Raw genomic sequence first — 13361 nt, forward strand, 5'->3', positions numbered from 1 at the left:
GGGACGCGGCGGCCGCGCGCGCGGGCGCGGACGCGGAGCGGCGGCGGCGGGCCGAGGCGGCGGCGGCGGAGAGCGCGCGGATCCTGGCTGAGGAGAGGGCAAAGCAGGCCAACTGGCGCGACGCGATGCTGCGGCAGGTGGCAGAGGTGGGGTTGGAGGGGCGCAGAGGGGTTTGGGTTTGTCATGAGGGGACCGGGCTAGGGAGATCGAGCTGCCTGCAGCCCTTGGTGCAAAAAGTCCCCTCTTCAAGTGAAGGGTTGCTGCTTGACCCCGTGCCCTCCACAGCCACACGCCCCGCTGCCGTACCGCACTCAATCCCCCACCACGCAGGCTGGCCTGCCGGCGCGCCGCCGTGACTACGAGGCTGCCTGGGCCGCCCTGGAGGCCAGGGCCCGCGCGGCCGGCGGCGCGGCAATCCGCTACTCCGACATACCCTGGCCCACACGCGCGCTGGCCGCCGCAAAAGGTGGCTCTGCGGCGGTCGCGGCTGCGGCAACAGCTGGCGGGGGCGAGCTGCGGGACCTGGTGCTGTTTGGAGTCAAGTGAGTGGGGCGCGTGCTGCCCTGGGCGGCGAGGCGAGGGCGCTCCACCCCGCCGTCGACCTGTGTCTGCCGGGGGAGGCGAGGCGTGAACCTGTATCCGGCCTGGCTGCGTTGAACCGTCGCAACAGCTGGCGTGAGCCAGGCACAGCAGCACACGTCTCGTTGGGCCCTTCTCACCAACGGGCACCCTCCCCCCTCACTCCTCACCCCCTACCCCCCACCCCAGGGGCCCCTCTGACCTGAAGAAGCGCCTGCGGACAGAGCTGATGCGGTGGCACCCCGACAAGTTTGGGGCGCGCCTGCTGCCGCGCCTGGCGTCGAGCGACAAGGAGGCGGCGCTGGCGGGGGTGAGGGCAGTGGCACAGCAGCTGACGGCGCTCATGGGGGGTTAGCACCTTGGTCGCTTGATGACGGACCTAGTGAGAGCTGGCCTGGGCATGCGCGCCCTGGCTTCCCTGCCTGGACAGTGGCGGCCGCTCCACCAATGTCAGATTCCCTTAGCTTTGTGACAGTCTCAGTTCGTGTTTTCTCTGTTTTCAGTCCAGGTAGCTTGGTGCAATGGATATGCATGTGCAGGATCCATTTGATTGTGGCTCACTGCAATGGAGACTTGCCATTTGCCTTATTGTGTCAAGGCACATGGGACCTGGAGGTCAACAGAGCTGGTGCGCCCAAGCGTCGCCCACCGTACGCAGCGGAAGCGTTCCTGGAAGCCCGCAAAGTTGGGCGATTATGACCAGTGCTGTTGCACACGGCGGCGTCCGCCATCGCCGGCTACAATGTATGCCTGTGCACGGCTCTTTGGAAGTGCGTTTGCTCTTGTGCATGCCGAGGTTGGCAAAGAGAGGGGAGTTCAGCGCACATGAGCTTCTCTCGTTTCGTGGGGAGTGGGGGCATTGCGCGTGACCGTCACCTCTTGGAACCTCAGACTCGCTGCCTGCACCACTCAGGCCGCTCCCACTGACCCCGAGGCTGCTGTTGCGCAGGGCAGTGTCGCCCCACAAAGCCGAGTGCCGCGCTGCAATCAAGTCACCGTGGGCCATCAATGCAAGCTCTACTTGTTTGTAACAAGGTGCACCTGCAGGGCAGATTGAACATGCTTTCGCCGTACGGGCGTCAGCACAGCGGTTCTGCCAACGACAACAAGTCATGCTGGCAGGCGAACGGCATGACCTGTGCATGGAAACCAGGCTCCGTCGTAATGTCACGGGTCAACAAACGCAAAAGATGCAAAAGTAACGGACTCACACACCAGATTGCTAGCCAATTGCTACCGCGCACCCCCACCCCCGCCGCTGCCGTCTCGGCTGCCGCCACTGCGCGCGTGCTGCTCGCCATCCACCCCATACCTTGCCTGGCGACGAGGGGAGGGGGCCGGGGGGGCGGACAGGGGTGATGCGGGGAGGGAGACACCATCACGAGGTTGACAGGGGTGCACGCGAGCGCGCGCTACGGTCAATCACAGCCGTCTCGCCTCCTGCTTGGCACTGAGGCTAGCAGCTCTTGCTTTGGCCATGCACCAACGCGCAGCAGCAGAGCTGCCCCCAGCCCATCCCTCCCCTTGACCTCTCCCCCCTCACCTGCATGTTCTTGACCTGCTCCTCCTCCTCCTTGAGGCTCAGCTTGCGGTTGTGCTTGGTGGGGTTGTAGTACAGGCAGATAAGATACCTGGCGGGGTCACGACAAGGCGGTGGCAGTGTTGGCGCATGAAGAATCCAGCAACGCGGGCACGCGCTACGTCAACGAGATGCAGAGCGACAACCAGGGGTGCGTGGCTTTGAATGGTCCATCTTAGGCATGTGCTGCAAGGCCCGCATGCGCGTCCATGGCATGGTGGGGCTTGTGCGCGCCTGTTCTGCACGTTGAAGCCGCTGAGGTGGTCGCAGGCCTGCTTCGCGTCATGGATGTCCTCAAACACGACGTACGCGGTGCCACGCGTTTCCTTGTTGGTGCCGCTGCGGTGCAAGCACGGGGGTGCGCTTGAGGCATGGTCGGAGAGTGTTGGCGCATGCAAGTAGGGCGTCGTCAGGCGCGTGGCAACTTCTCGCGACAGGCGTGTTGCTGCGGAGCGCAGCCAAGGCGGCTGCTCACACTCGGATCTGCCGGACGGCTCCATATCTGCCAAAGATTTCGTACATCTCCTCTGAGCTGATGTTGAAAGGCAGGTTGCGCACATACAAGATTCTGCAACGGCGTGACAGGGGCGAGGCATGGGGCAGCAAGTCTGACGTGGGCCCTGGCCGCCGAGCGACACTGCTCGGCTGGTTGGTGTGGGGGCTCTTGACACCGTCGGCGGCTGTACAACATCATGCAGCACATGCCGCTTCCACGAGTCCCTCCACTTAAACACCATCACCAGCTGAGTCCTCAGGCGCGTGGTGCCGCTGTGTGCACCCCGGCGGCATTGCGCACACCTGTTCACTTCAGGCGGCAGGCGCGCCTGCTTCCGAGCAGCGGCTGCTGCCATAGCTCCCGCTGCTGCTTTCTCTACTCTGACGCGCTGTTCTAGCCCGCTGGAGACGCTGCAACGCGGGCACCTTATCAGATCACCGCCAACCTATAAGTAGTACGACTAATGATAAATCTCTTAATTGATTTGCTGAGATAGACACGAGAATAATGGCCGAGCCGCGAGCATGGAGCACGATCGTGTGACACAGCTTGGAGCGTAAGAGTTTGTGAATGTATCATCATGTGCAGCAAGCCAGGCTCAGTGTCTATTACTTTCCTGTTTCGCCGCTTCCGGGAGTTGTGTGGCCGCATACCAGGCAGGTGCATCAACACAAGGTACAACGCACAGAGGTCTCATGTAGAATGCAGCAGTGCGTGTTATATTTCTCGACGGTAGTGCGTCGTATCCACATTCATCACCTGTATAATAATACATTGTCAGCAGGTAGCTGTTTCGGGCTTCGGTCAGCAAACGTGTCTGGTCGCTGAAAACACAGCAACAGCACCGATACAACAGGAAAAGGTCAACGATGGTCTGGATGCCCCCGTCTGGGGGCGGCCGTCAGGGCGGCGCTGCAGACGCCGGTCGCGCGAGCGACGCGTCCGACGTGCCGTTCATGGGCCTAAAGCGTGCCAGTATGGCGACCAACACGCTGATCGCACGCTCTGAGCTTGGCAAGCCGCGGAAGACGACATTCACGAGCGAACACGTGGAGCCAGGCCACGTGTTTGGCTTGAAGGTCCCGAAGCAAGCGGAGGGCGCCAAGCAGGGTGAGTCGGGATCAGATGTCAAGGTGCCTGCTCCTGTTGGGCGCATGCAGCACCAAACGCGTGTCGAGGATGGATACAATCATCGCATTCAGGCTGGGGTGTTTCAAGGCTGTTCACAGTCTGACCTCAAACTCTGCTGCTGTAATCGGCGCCTCACCTTTGCATGTTCCTTGCTCGCTCCTGCTCACATACCATATGCACAGTTACAATGCAGTGGGCTGAGCATAAGCCCAACCCTCATGCCCAGCCCGGCCCTGACTTCCGGGCCATGAACAAGTTGGCAGCTGACAAGTGAGGATGAGGTGGCGGGTGCACGGGGTGACACACATGATGCAGGGGTAGTGCGCCAGATGTATGTGCTGGGCGGACCCGTCTGGTTGAGCTTCTCTCTCACGTTCCTGTGTTCTGCGTGGAGACGGAGTGACGAAATTCATTGCACATCAATACAGATCAATATTCATATCATGCGTCGTAAACCCTAAGCGTCCTTTAGCTGTGGGCCGCAATCGGGCCTGATGCAACAAAGCACTCCCACCCGGTTTCCTTTGGTGATAACCCGGCTGTGCAGCGGCCTGACTGGCACGCGGGGCCTGCGCGAGTTCCGCAAGGGCCACGCCGTCAGCGTCAAACGCGGCGCGGCGGCTTTGGGCGCGCACAAGCCGCAGCCGCCGCTGCCTGGAGGGAAGGACGCAGCCTATGGACACTCGCGCACATGGTGAGTTGCACAACGCTTTGTGCAAATCTCTGCCCGTCGTACTTGGAGAGGGCTCCTTACGTGCATGTCTTGCCCGTGCGGTTTAATTCTCCCAATTAACTCATCTCACCTCGAATCCCCAACAAACTCAGGCGAAGTGCGGAGGACTGCCGCCGCTGTGGGCCCAGCGACCCGCCCATGCGTGACCTCGTGCAGGGCGCCTACACACACACCTGGTGAGTGTAGCGGCCTGCAGCTGTTGGGCTTTCGCAGTCAAAGAGACAGCTCTGCGAGCGGTTTAAACATTGCTGCGGTGTTTAGAGACAATGCTGTCAGTCAGAACAGCAGTATCTCAGGCACTGTAAGCTGTACGTGCAACATTACTGCAATCAAGACATACACAATTTTGACAAGCTGCTGCTGCTGCTGCTGCTGCTGCTGCTGCTGCTGCTGCTGCTGCTGCTGCTGCTGCTGCTGCTGCTGCTGCTGCTGCTGCTGCTGCTGCTGCTGCTGCTGCTGCTGCTGCTGCTGCTGCTGCTGCTTAGTGCTCTCCTCACAATGAGGCACCGTGCTCGCATTCACGCAATGCTGCCGGTACCTCGTGTGGATCACACTGCAGGGTGGACATGAATGCAGCCAGGGCAGAGGGTGAGTGCTCAGCCGTGGCCAACACGTTCTGCGTCAACAGCGCCCTGTGATTTGCCTCCTACATAAACACCCAACGTGTCGCTGTCGCGACCGCCGCCGCCGCTGTCGCTGCCGTTGCTGCCGTTTCTACCGCCGCTGTTGCTGAAGCTGCGGTCTCCGCGGCCACTGCTGCTGCTGCTGCTGCTGCTGCTGCTGCTGCTGCTGCTGCTGCTGCTGCTGCTGCTGCTGCTGCATGTTTACTTGGTGCCTGTCGCCAAGTTAGCCTTAACATGTGCGTGCCGCCCACCCACCCCCCAGTGACTGTACAGCCAACCCCCACCCCACCCCTCGCTGCAGAGCTTGACGTGCACCACGGCTACATCAAGCCCGCACCCACCAAAGCGACAGAGGGTCATCGTCTGGGTGCAACGGCGGTGGCCGCGAAGGTGCAGGGGACTCCTGCACGCGGTTGGAAAATGGCTAAATTCCTCAAGACGGCGCCACGGGTGACAGCCTATATGGGCGAGGCAGTGGCTAGCTGCGCCGGCAACGTCCTGGAGGGTGGACAATGACAGGTCGGGTCAGGGCTGCGGTGCTGCGCGCCCACACAAGGCATGAGTGTTGCACTGTGCCAAGGGGAAGGCGTTGACCAGAGTTCCTGTTGATCCAGGTCGGTGTGAGCTTTGACCTTTCCGGGTCCTCAGGTTGTACCAGAGGCGGTGTCAACAACGGCTTGCACCTGAGCACCTGCAACTATACCTTGGCTTCCGCGGCATTGCTACATTTGTGCAGACAAAGTGCATGCTTCAAGCGTGGTGCATGATGGGGAAAGGGGATTCAGATGAGCAGCGTTATTCCTCTGTGGGGCGCAGCAGAATGCATTGAGCAGAAAGTCCAGAGCAGTGTGACAGCAGCTTCAGTGCACTCTGACCACACTGGGACCCCTCTTGTCACTCATTTGTGGGTCTTCAACAACAGAGAGTTTCAGGGCAGGACATACAGCAGCCAATCATTCACATGCTGGCGTAAGCTTCAGAATGATGCTCAACCCTTTGGGCCCCGGCCCAACACGCTAATTCTGACGGGTGCACCACTACAGCACCCAGAGCAGCTTGCATGGGGAGCGGCGGCGTGCGCCCGCCTTGTATTAGTTATACTGTGGCCATAACTACCCCTCAACGCGATCTCACAACGTATCATCCGCGTGAGGAGAGCAGCGACAATGATCCGAGTCGCGACAGCGCACCGAAGCGTAACGATGCTTAGCAGCGCGGCGCGCGCGATAAGGGATACTTTACAAGTTACTCGACGATACAGTATGCAGTGTGTACGTTGAAGACACCGAATTTGTGCGGCGACAGCGCGGGTGACGCAGGCGGTTGCGCTGCACCCCAGCTTGACAGCAGCTGTTGTCCAATTGTGCTCCATAGAACTCAAATACATAGATGGTATCATTATAATCCTTTATGGAGCATTATTAAGGCCAGAGGCCCTGCCGCACCCTCTGGGCACACCCAGTCACCCTTCGAACCAGTGACAATCATGCCCCGCCTACGTCGTCTGCACACAGCCTTGAGCCAGCCAAGGGCACAAGGATGTTGGTTTTGAGGGTTTCCTAACATATAAGCGCAGAAGAGGCATCATAAACCCATGCATGATGGCATGGATTGAGGTGCAGCAAGACTGCTTTTGCGGTCTGCATCAACTGCAGGATTTATGGCTGGGATCGGCTGCATCCACCGCGGCCACTCAAATACAGCAACGATGAAGTCACATATGTGTGATTGAGCACGCATATACGGTTGCGCACCGCTCGGGCACACGATCTACGCGGTGCTCCCCCGAACTTTGCAATTTCGCATCTTATGGGGCGTGGCTATCGCATGGGCGCCAGTGCTGGTGTATTGACCTGATTGGACGCGGGCGGAAGTGTTTTTGCGGTCTCGCGCGGTGTTGCAAGGGGCTTTTGGGAATTAGAAACCCAACCAGGCAATGGTCTATCCTGTTTCTATCCTGCTAGTTGCGGGTTGCGCCCCCCGGCGCCCCCAGCGCGCAATCTGGAGATGAAGGGGCACCTACTGCAGCTTGCAGAATGGGATTTGGTGCTGTGTGCTGCCCACAGCAGCTTGGCAAAGTTTCGGCCCGTGGCCACGGCCACGGTCGGGGCTCAGAGGGTTAATCACAACGTTGTTACGTGGGCGTGTTGAGTGGGCCTCAACCTCAAAATTGCCTCTTAACTATCCCCTCGACGGATGGGGAGGACAGACTTAATTTGACTCGCAGTCTGGTGCCGTGGCTGGCCAAGGTGCATGACTTTGCTAGGATACTTGTATGTTTGGGGCATTTAGCAATTATGTACATGCGTACAGCAGTTGACAGAATGCTCTGGGGTTGCCAAGCTTTGCTTCCTAGGACACAGTCTTGCACACTCAGTTGTTGCGGTCAGGCTCACATTCGAAGACGTCACATTGCATTCCATCAACCTTCAACCAGTGAAGCCAGAGCTGTGTCCCATGGCATAGAGCTGGTGCCCGCCCAGCCCCAGCCACAAGCGCTGATTCTGGCCGCCCTCGCCATTCTTACAGCAGGGTGTGGCTGGCAAGTTACACCAGAGGACACCAGAGAACAATGCATCTCCGTCCCTGAGCACACCCGCGACGACAAAGGTGCCGTGCACATCAGCGCCCCATTACAGTGCAGGGAGGGCTGCTGGGCTTGGCCAACGTGCAGCTTGCCCACAGGCGCACTCTGGCAACAGTGCCCCGCCTTGCGCACCAGTGCATGCACAGTGTGCCGCGGGGTCGGCCGCGTGCTGCACCTCGAGCGAGCTCACGCCATATGCGCCAAGGGGGTTCGAGGCGAGGCCGGTCATGGCAAGACCCAGAGATTGCAGCGCAGGTTTCCCCAACCCGCAGTTTGATATACGGAAGCAGCGAATTCAAACACAGCTAATCAATAGCCACCGCATGCAGGGACGTAGTCCAGCAGGGGGGGGAGGAGGCCTCGGGGGAGTGACACTCCAGCCCCGACAGCCCAGCCCATGCCCAGAAATACAGCCCGGCCTATACGGCCCGGCCAAACGGTAGCAAAAGTGTGGACACCCAGATAATGGAGAGCACGCGCACACACCGCCTGCGCGTGTGCGCCCGCGTGGGTGAGCTGGGCGGCGGCTTGCAGCTCTGCGAGCGCGCCGATGCTCTGCACGTTTCGGGCGGCGCGGCAGCAGCGGTGACGGCAGGGCTGCCCCAACTATGGCGCAAACTTGTGATCACAAGGCGGTTTAGGTGTACAGACTCTTGACATATGGCAGCAAGGCACACCTCCAGGGGGGCACCACTCTCTCCCAGAGGCGCACGGTGTGGCAACTCGCCCACTCCCCGTCGCCCCATCGCAGGCCAATATACTTCAGCCGGGGAACAGCAGCTGCTTGTGGCTGCCCGTGATTGAGCGCTCCTTCGCCATCGGATCACACGGCCAAATCACAAGACCGAGCCGGGCATGCTACCACAGCCTCCATGCACCATGTAGGGGGCTTGTGCACAACAGGAGAGCCGGTCACAGGCTCTTCTGGCCCTCCTCCCCGTCTCACATACAGCGGCACCCGCCGCCCCGCTCTGGCAGGTTCATCGAGCGCAGGCCTCTTCAAGCGGTCTTCGGCTTGAGGTGGTCGTCCAGCTGGCGCAGCACCTTGGAGTTTGAGAAGTTGGCCGCCACGGGGTCCGCCAGGGGCGCCACCAGGGGGTAGACCTTGCCAAAGAGGGGGCTCTCCTGGACCTTGGATGGCAGGGCAAAGGCGGTGTCGTAGAGCTTCTTGTACAGGGGCTGGCCCTGGAGGGGGGTGGGGGTGAGGGAGATGCGGCGCAAGATGTTAGACCGGAACTGGGCGCCCACGTGTATACCCAAAGGCACCAGGGGGATGAGGGCACGAACGGCCAGCTGTGGCGCTGTGTGCAACCATGCAGTGGATCGGCTGCCGCGACCAGCCTGCCCCAGCCCGTCCACGCCGCCCCCTCCTGTCCACCCACCACGAGCAGGTCGTGCGCCTTGGTGTACTGCGTGGTGCCGACCGTGATGAAGGGGTCGGCAATCTCCAGGACCTTGGGCACGGGGCCGATGGCGGACAGCCTGTCGTACGCGGCCGTAAGGGTGGCCGCGGCCTTGTCGGGGTCGGCGTAGGCCGCCACAGTGTCCACCAGGGTCTTGCCCAGCTCGGTGGCGTACTGCAAGGGGGGGGGGCAAGTGAGCGTGAGTTTTAGGTGTGTGTTGAGCGTGTGGCAGGATTTGTGTCAGAAGAGGGGCAGGGGTGCAGCGGGAAAGAGCAATAGGAAGCCCCGGCTGTAAGACCAGCGACTGTCCCAGTCCAGGCGCATGAGAGCGCTCCTCATCTTGGGGGGCACGTCTACGACCCGACCGTGTCATGCTGGAGGTCACCCCTGCTGTGCGCTGCCGCCACCCACCGCGACGTAGCGCTGGGGGTCCAGGGCGGCCTTGGTGGCGTTGACAAGGCCCTCCACCGTTGAGAAGTACGAGTCCTTGGCGGAGCTGAAGGAGCCCATGTTCTTGGAGTGCAGCTCGCGGCTGTAATCCAGCACGGACGACACCTGTAAAATGGTATGTGCGAGTGTTTGTGAGGGGGTTGGGGAGGGGGTTGGGAGGGGCTCCAGCGAGGAAATGAGGGGCGAGGTACCAGGAGACAAGTCACGTGTCAGGCAGATGAGGAAAGCAATCATCCGATTTATGCGAGACCGTGAGAAGGCACAAAGCACAGGGAGAGAGGGAGCGGCGGCCTGGCACCACGACAAGCTGTCAGCTGGCGCGCCCCTGGCACGCGGACCTGTGTGGGAGCTGCCACACCAAGCACGCCGTGAGCCACCATGCATGACACGCTGCATGACCTGGGCCGCCCCGTGCAAGAATGAAACGCTGCAGGCCGTTGTGAGCCCTGCATGCATGGTGCAGCATGCAGTCTGGGTGTGTCGTGCAGGGGCCGCACCCTGTTGTCAGCGAAGGCGAGGGCCTCGGCGGCCTTGTCGGTGGCCAGCGACACGTACGGCGCACTCAGGGCCGCGGCCTTGTCCTCAAAAGTCACGACGTAGGGGTCCAGGCCTGAGGGCACAAAGGTGCGAGCCTTCTTGTAGAACGCCTCGCCCGTGGACACTGCCGCGGAGGCGTAGGTCCTGCGGATGCGCGTGGACGGTGTGACGCGGCGCCCAAGCGCGGTCGGAGGACAAGCAAGAATGCAGGCTGGGGCCGACAGTGCGGACCCACACAAGCAATCAACACCTGCAGCACACCCAGATACGGCCTGGAAGCGCGCCGCCAAATGCAGCACATGTGGCATCACGGGTGGGTACCGGATGCGTCGCACAACAGATGGGCCCGCAAGTCGTGCGCGCTTGCAGGGCGCATGTCGAGCAGTCTGGACTCGCCCAATATCCCATATGAGTTCGAACTGTGCCGCGCGTGGCCCCGAGGCGCTCCGCGACAGCTGACCCCAACCCGTCTCCTGGGCAGGGGCGCGCGCTGCGCGCTCACTTAACAAAGCCCAGCAGCTTCAGCTCGGGATCGGTGGAGGCCATGTTCGCTTGAGAGACCTGACGAGCAAAGTTCAGCGCCTTAGATCAAATTGGTGGTTGCGGTTGAGAATGAGTGTGAAATTGATGACTTCGAAATGCGCATGTGTAGCAACCATGCGAGCGGACGTCCCAGTAAACGTGGGGGCGAACGTCAACATGAGGAGCGTTGGAACCTTGTGGGAAGCCGAGCGCAACTGTATGTCAGCACGAGCAGGGCACATTGTACTTGGCGTTGGTTGTGTTTATCGCCGCTTTCGACGCGTTCTAGGGCTCACACGGCGTCCGTCCAGTGGATTTTGCGCCTTCGCACACCGCAGGTGCTGCAACGGGCCAGCTAGGCGGCTGCTGCTGCTGCTGCAGGCGGGGCGGCCCAGGCACATTTTTGCTAGATGCCGCTGCAACATGTGTGCAGCCGACCCGCTGGAAGCACTTGCGCGGGTCAATACCCCACTAGGCGGCGCCGGGCGCAGCCTGCAGCAGCCGCCGCTAGATGGCCGAGCTGCACCCACATGGAGGCAGCCTCATGGCCCGGGGCCAACCGCAATTTTTTGGCGGCAACAGCCTGCAGCACATCCAGCAGTTGGAGCGGCTACAGCTGTGCTGTTGTGAGGAGCATGGGGCTCGACAATCCATTCGGCACCCACACCACCATCAGCACGGGCAGCACCAGCAGCAGCAACGGCAATTTTGGCACCGCCACCACCACCATCACCCACAGCAGCATTGACAGCAGTTGCAGCATCCGCAGCAGCATCCGCAGCATCTGCAGTAGCAGCATCAGCAGCAGCAGCAGCAGTCAACCCACGGGCAGTGAACACTTGCTCAGCACACCCGCTTGGGCGACAGCTGCTGCAGCATGCCAACTGGGCGACCGTGGTCGGGCCGCCTTTGTCGCCGCCGCTTCGGTGGCGGCCACAGACCCGCACCTTGTGACAAGCGATCCTACTGCAGCAGCCACTGCCACCACCGGCGCCGCCCCCGCGCCGCCGCTGCCGCCGCCGCCGTCGGCCCCCGAGGCCGCCCCGCCTCAGTTGCGTGCTCTGCTGGGGCGCATTGTAGAGGATCGGGAGCGCAGTCAGGCGCAGAAGCTAGTGTACCGCGAGCGGTACAAGCAGCAAAACACGCGGCGGGTGGACGCCGCAGTCAGGGAGGAGCGGCGGCAGGCGCGCGAGGCGCGCAGGCGCGAGGCGGACGGGCTGAGGAGGGCTGCCGCATCCGAGGCGCGCAAGGCGGCCAGGGCGACGGAGCACGCGGCAATGGACCGCATGCTGGCGGCGTGCGGGCTGCCGGAGGGCGTGGTGGAGGCGCTGGAGCTGGCGCACGCGCGCAGGCGGCTTGGGTTCCGCGTCATTGTTGAGGCAAGTTAATTCTTGTTTGTCGGCAGGAATGCACGAGGGGACGGCGCCAGTGCGCATGCCTGCTATCAGGCAAACCACTTGTTTGATAAATTGATACCTGTGTGCTGCCAGCTTGCTCGAGGTCCTGGCTCTTTGTCCACCACTGCAAGCCGCTGCCGTGCTCCACGCTCCCTACAGTCTTTGGCCGGCCTGCACGCACTGGTGGATGATTACGGCGAAAAAGCCGTGGCCGCCTGGTTGCGGAGAACGCCCTTCGTGGTCAACGCCATGAGCGAGGTGGGGCATCATGTCGGGGCATGTTGCGGCAACATTCCAATGTAATACGCAGCAGGTGGACGTCTATGAACTGTGCATGCGAATGGATGTGCAGGACTGTGGGGTCAGTTCCAAGGTTGTCTGCCCAGCGCGCGGCCATGTGTGCTATCATGCCGCCAGCCACCCGCTTGGTGCACTTTGGGCTGTGCAGGTGCCCACGCGTCTGTCGGCCCTGGAGTCGCTGATGGGGCTGTCGGCCGCAGCGGCATTAGCGCTGAGCGTGCGCTGCCCTGTGGTGATCGGGCTGCAGCCGAGCGTGATGCGGGAGCGGTTTGAGGGGCTGTGTGGCACGCTAGGGATCACGCACGAGCAGGTGCGGAGGCAGTAGCCAACGTGACGGGATCCTGTCTATTGATACGCAACCCCCGGCGTTCAACAGCCATGCGGGCCCCAGCGCTTATGCAGGGCGTGGCTGGCACATTTCGATTGCGGGCTGCAGCATGCACTGAGCATGCTGCATCGAGCGCATGCAGGTGCAGGCGCACGTGCCGGCACCCCTAGCACCACTCGTCATCTCAGTCACGCTCGCGCACATCCCCCAATCGCACTTCCTTCCAGGCCCGCACGCTCCTGGCTTCAACTCCAGTGCTCCTTGCCATGCAGCCCTCCAACCTCGCAGCAAAGTGGGAGCGTTTGCGAGGCCTCGCCGCTGCGCGGCCAGAATGGCATGCGGCGCTGAAGGAGGCCAAGGTGGGCACGCTGGGCGTGCAACTCACGTACAGCGCCGACCGCTACAGTCGCCTTGAGTACCTGCTGCACACCACCACCGCCACGCATGGTGGTGGGCACAAGGCCGCGGCGGCCGCCGGGCACTCGACCCTTTCAACAACGGCGGAGGGCGGCGATTCTGCGGGTAATGCACGGTGCGAAAAGCTGTACCTTGTTCTCGGGCAGACGGCCGGCGCTTTTGAGGCACGATACCCCGGGTTCAGGGCCTGGGCGGAGGCAAGGGGATCGACCAAGGCCTCTGGGGCCGGCGGGAATGGCATGGAGCAGGCCGTCTGAGAGGGTGGGGCAGGGTGCTTGG

General features: G+C 61.9%; 5 protein-coding genes across 5 annotated transcripts; 3 read left to right on the plus strand and 2 right to left on the minus strand.

Annotated features, from left to right (window-relative positions):
* Positions 1-125: 125 nt before the first annotated feature.
* On the plus strand, positions 126-934 carry MNEG_7031 (hypothetical protein; the record flags this gene model as incomplete). The annotated part of the gene is made up of 3 exons (XM_014044492.1): positions 126-146; positions 331-542; positions 769-934. The coding sequence occupies 3 exons, from the start codon at positions 126-128 to the stop codon at positions 932-934; spliced, it is 399 nt and encodes a 132-aa protein (XP_013899946.1).
* An 878-nt stretch (positions 935-1812) lies between these two features.
* MNEG_7032 (pre-mRNA branch site protein) lies at positions 1813-3009 on the minus strand (the record flags this gene model as incomplete). The annotated part of the gene is made up of 5 exons (XM_014044493.1): positions 1813-1896; positions 2123-2176; positions 2404-2497; positions 2679-2726; positions 2957-3009. The coding sequence occupies 5 exons, from the start codon at positions 3007-3009 to the stop codon at positions 1813-1815; spliced, it is 333 nt and encodes a 110-aa protein (XP_013899947.1).
* Positions 3010-3523: 514 nt separating this feature from the next.
* MNEG_7033 (flagellar associated protein) lies at positions 3524-5156 on the plus strand (the record flags this gene model as incomplete). Its single annotated transcript, XM_014044494.1, has 5 exons — positions 3524-3764; positions 3968-4055; positions 4333-4479; positions 4611-4694; positions 5078-5156. The coding sequence occupies 5 exons, from the start codon at positions 3524-3526 to the stop codon at positions 5154-5156; spliced, it is 639 nt and encodes a 212-aa protein (XP_013899948.1).
* Positions 5157-8727: 3571 nt separating this feature from the next.
* MNEG_7034 (hypothetical protein) lies at positions 8728-10664 on the minus strand (the record flags this gene model as incomplete). Its single annotated transcript, XM_014044495.1, has 5 exons — positions 8728-8913; positions 9111-9305; positions 9543-9686; positions 10079-10262; positions 10621-10664. The coding sequence occupies 5 exons, from the start codon at positions 10662-10664 to the stop codon at positions 8728-8730; spliced, it is 753 nt and encodes a 250-aa protein (XP_013899949.1).
* A 611-nt stretch (positions 10665-11275) lies between these two features.
* Positions 11276-12028, plus strand: MNEG_7035 (hypothetical protein; the record flags this gene model as incomplete). The annotated part of the gene is made up of 1 exon (XM_014044496.1): positions 11276-12028. One exon carries the CDS (start codon positions 11276-11278, stop codon positions 12026-12028), a length of 753 nt encoding a protein of 250 aa, XP_013899950.1.
* Between the last annotated feature and the right edge of the window lie 1333 nt (positions 12029-13361).

This window comes from Monoraphidium neglectum (assembly GCF_000611645.1).
Source record: "Monoraphidium neglectum strain SAG 48.87 unplaced genomic scaffold scaffold01209, whole genome shotgun sequence".
NCBI classification, from domain to species: Eukaryota; Viridiplantae; Chlorophyta; class Chlorophyceae; order Sphaeropleales; family Selenastraceae; genus Monoraphidium; species Monoraphidium neglectum.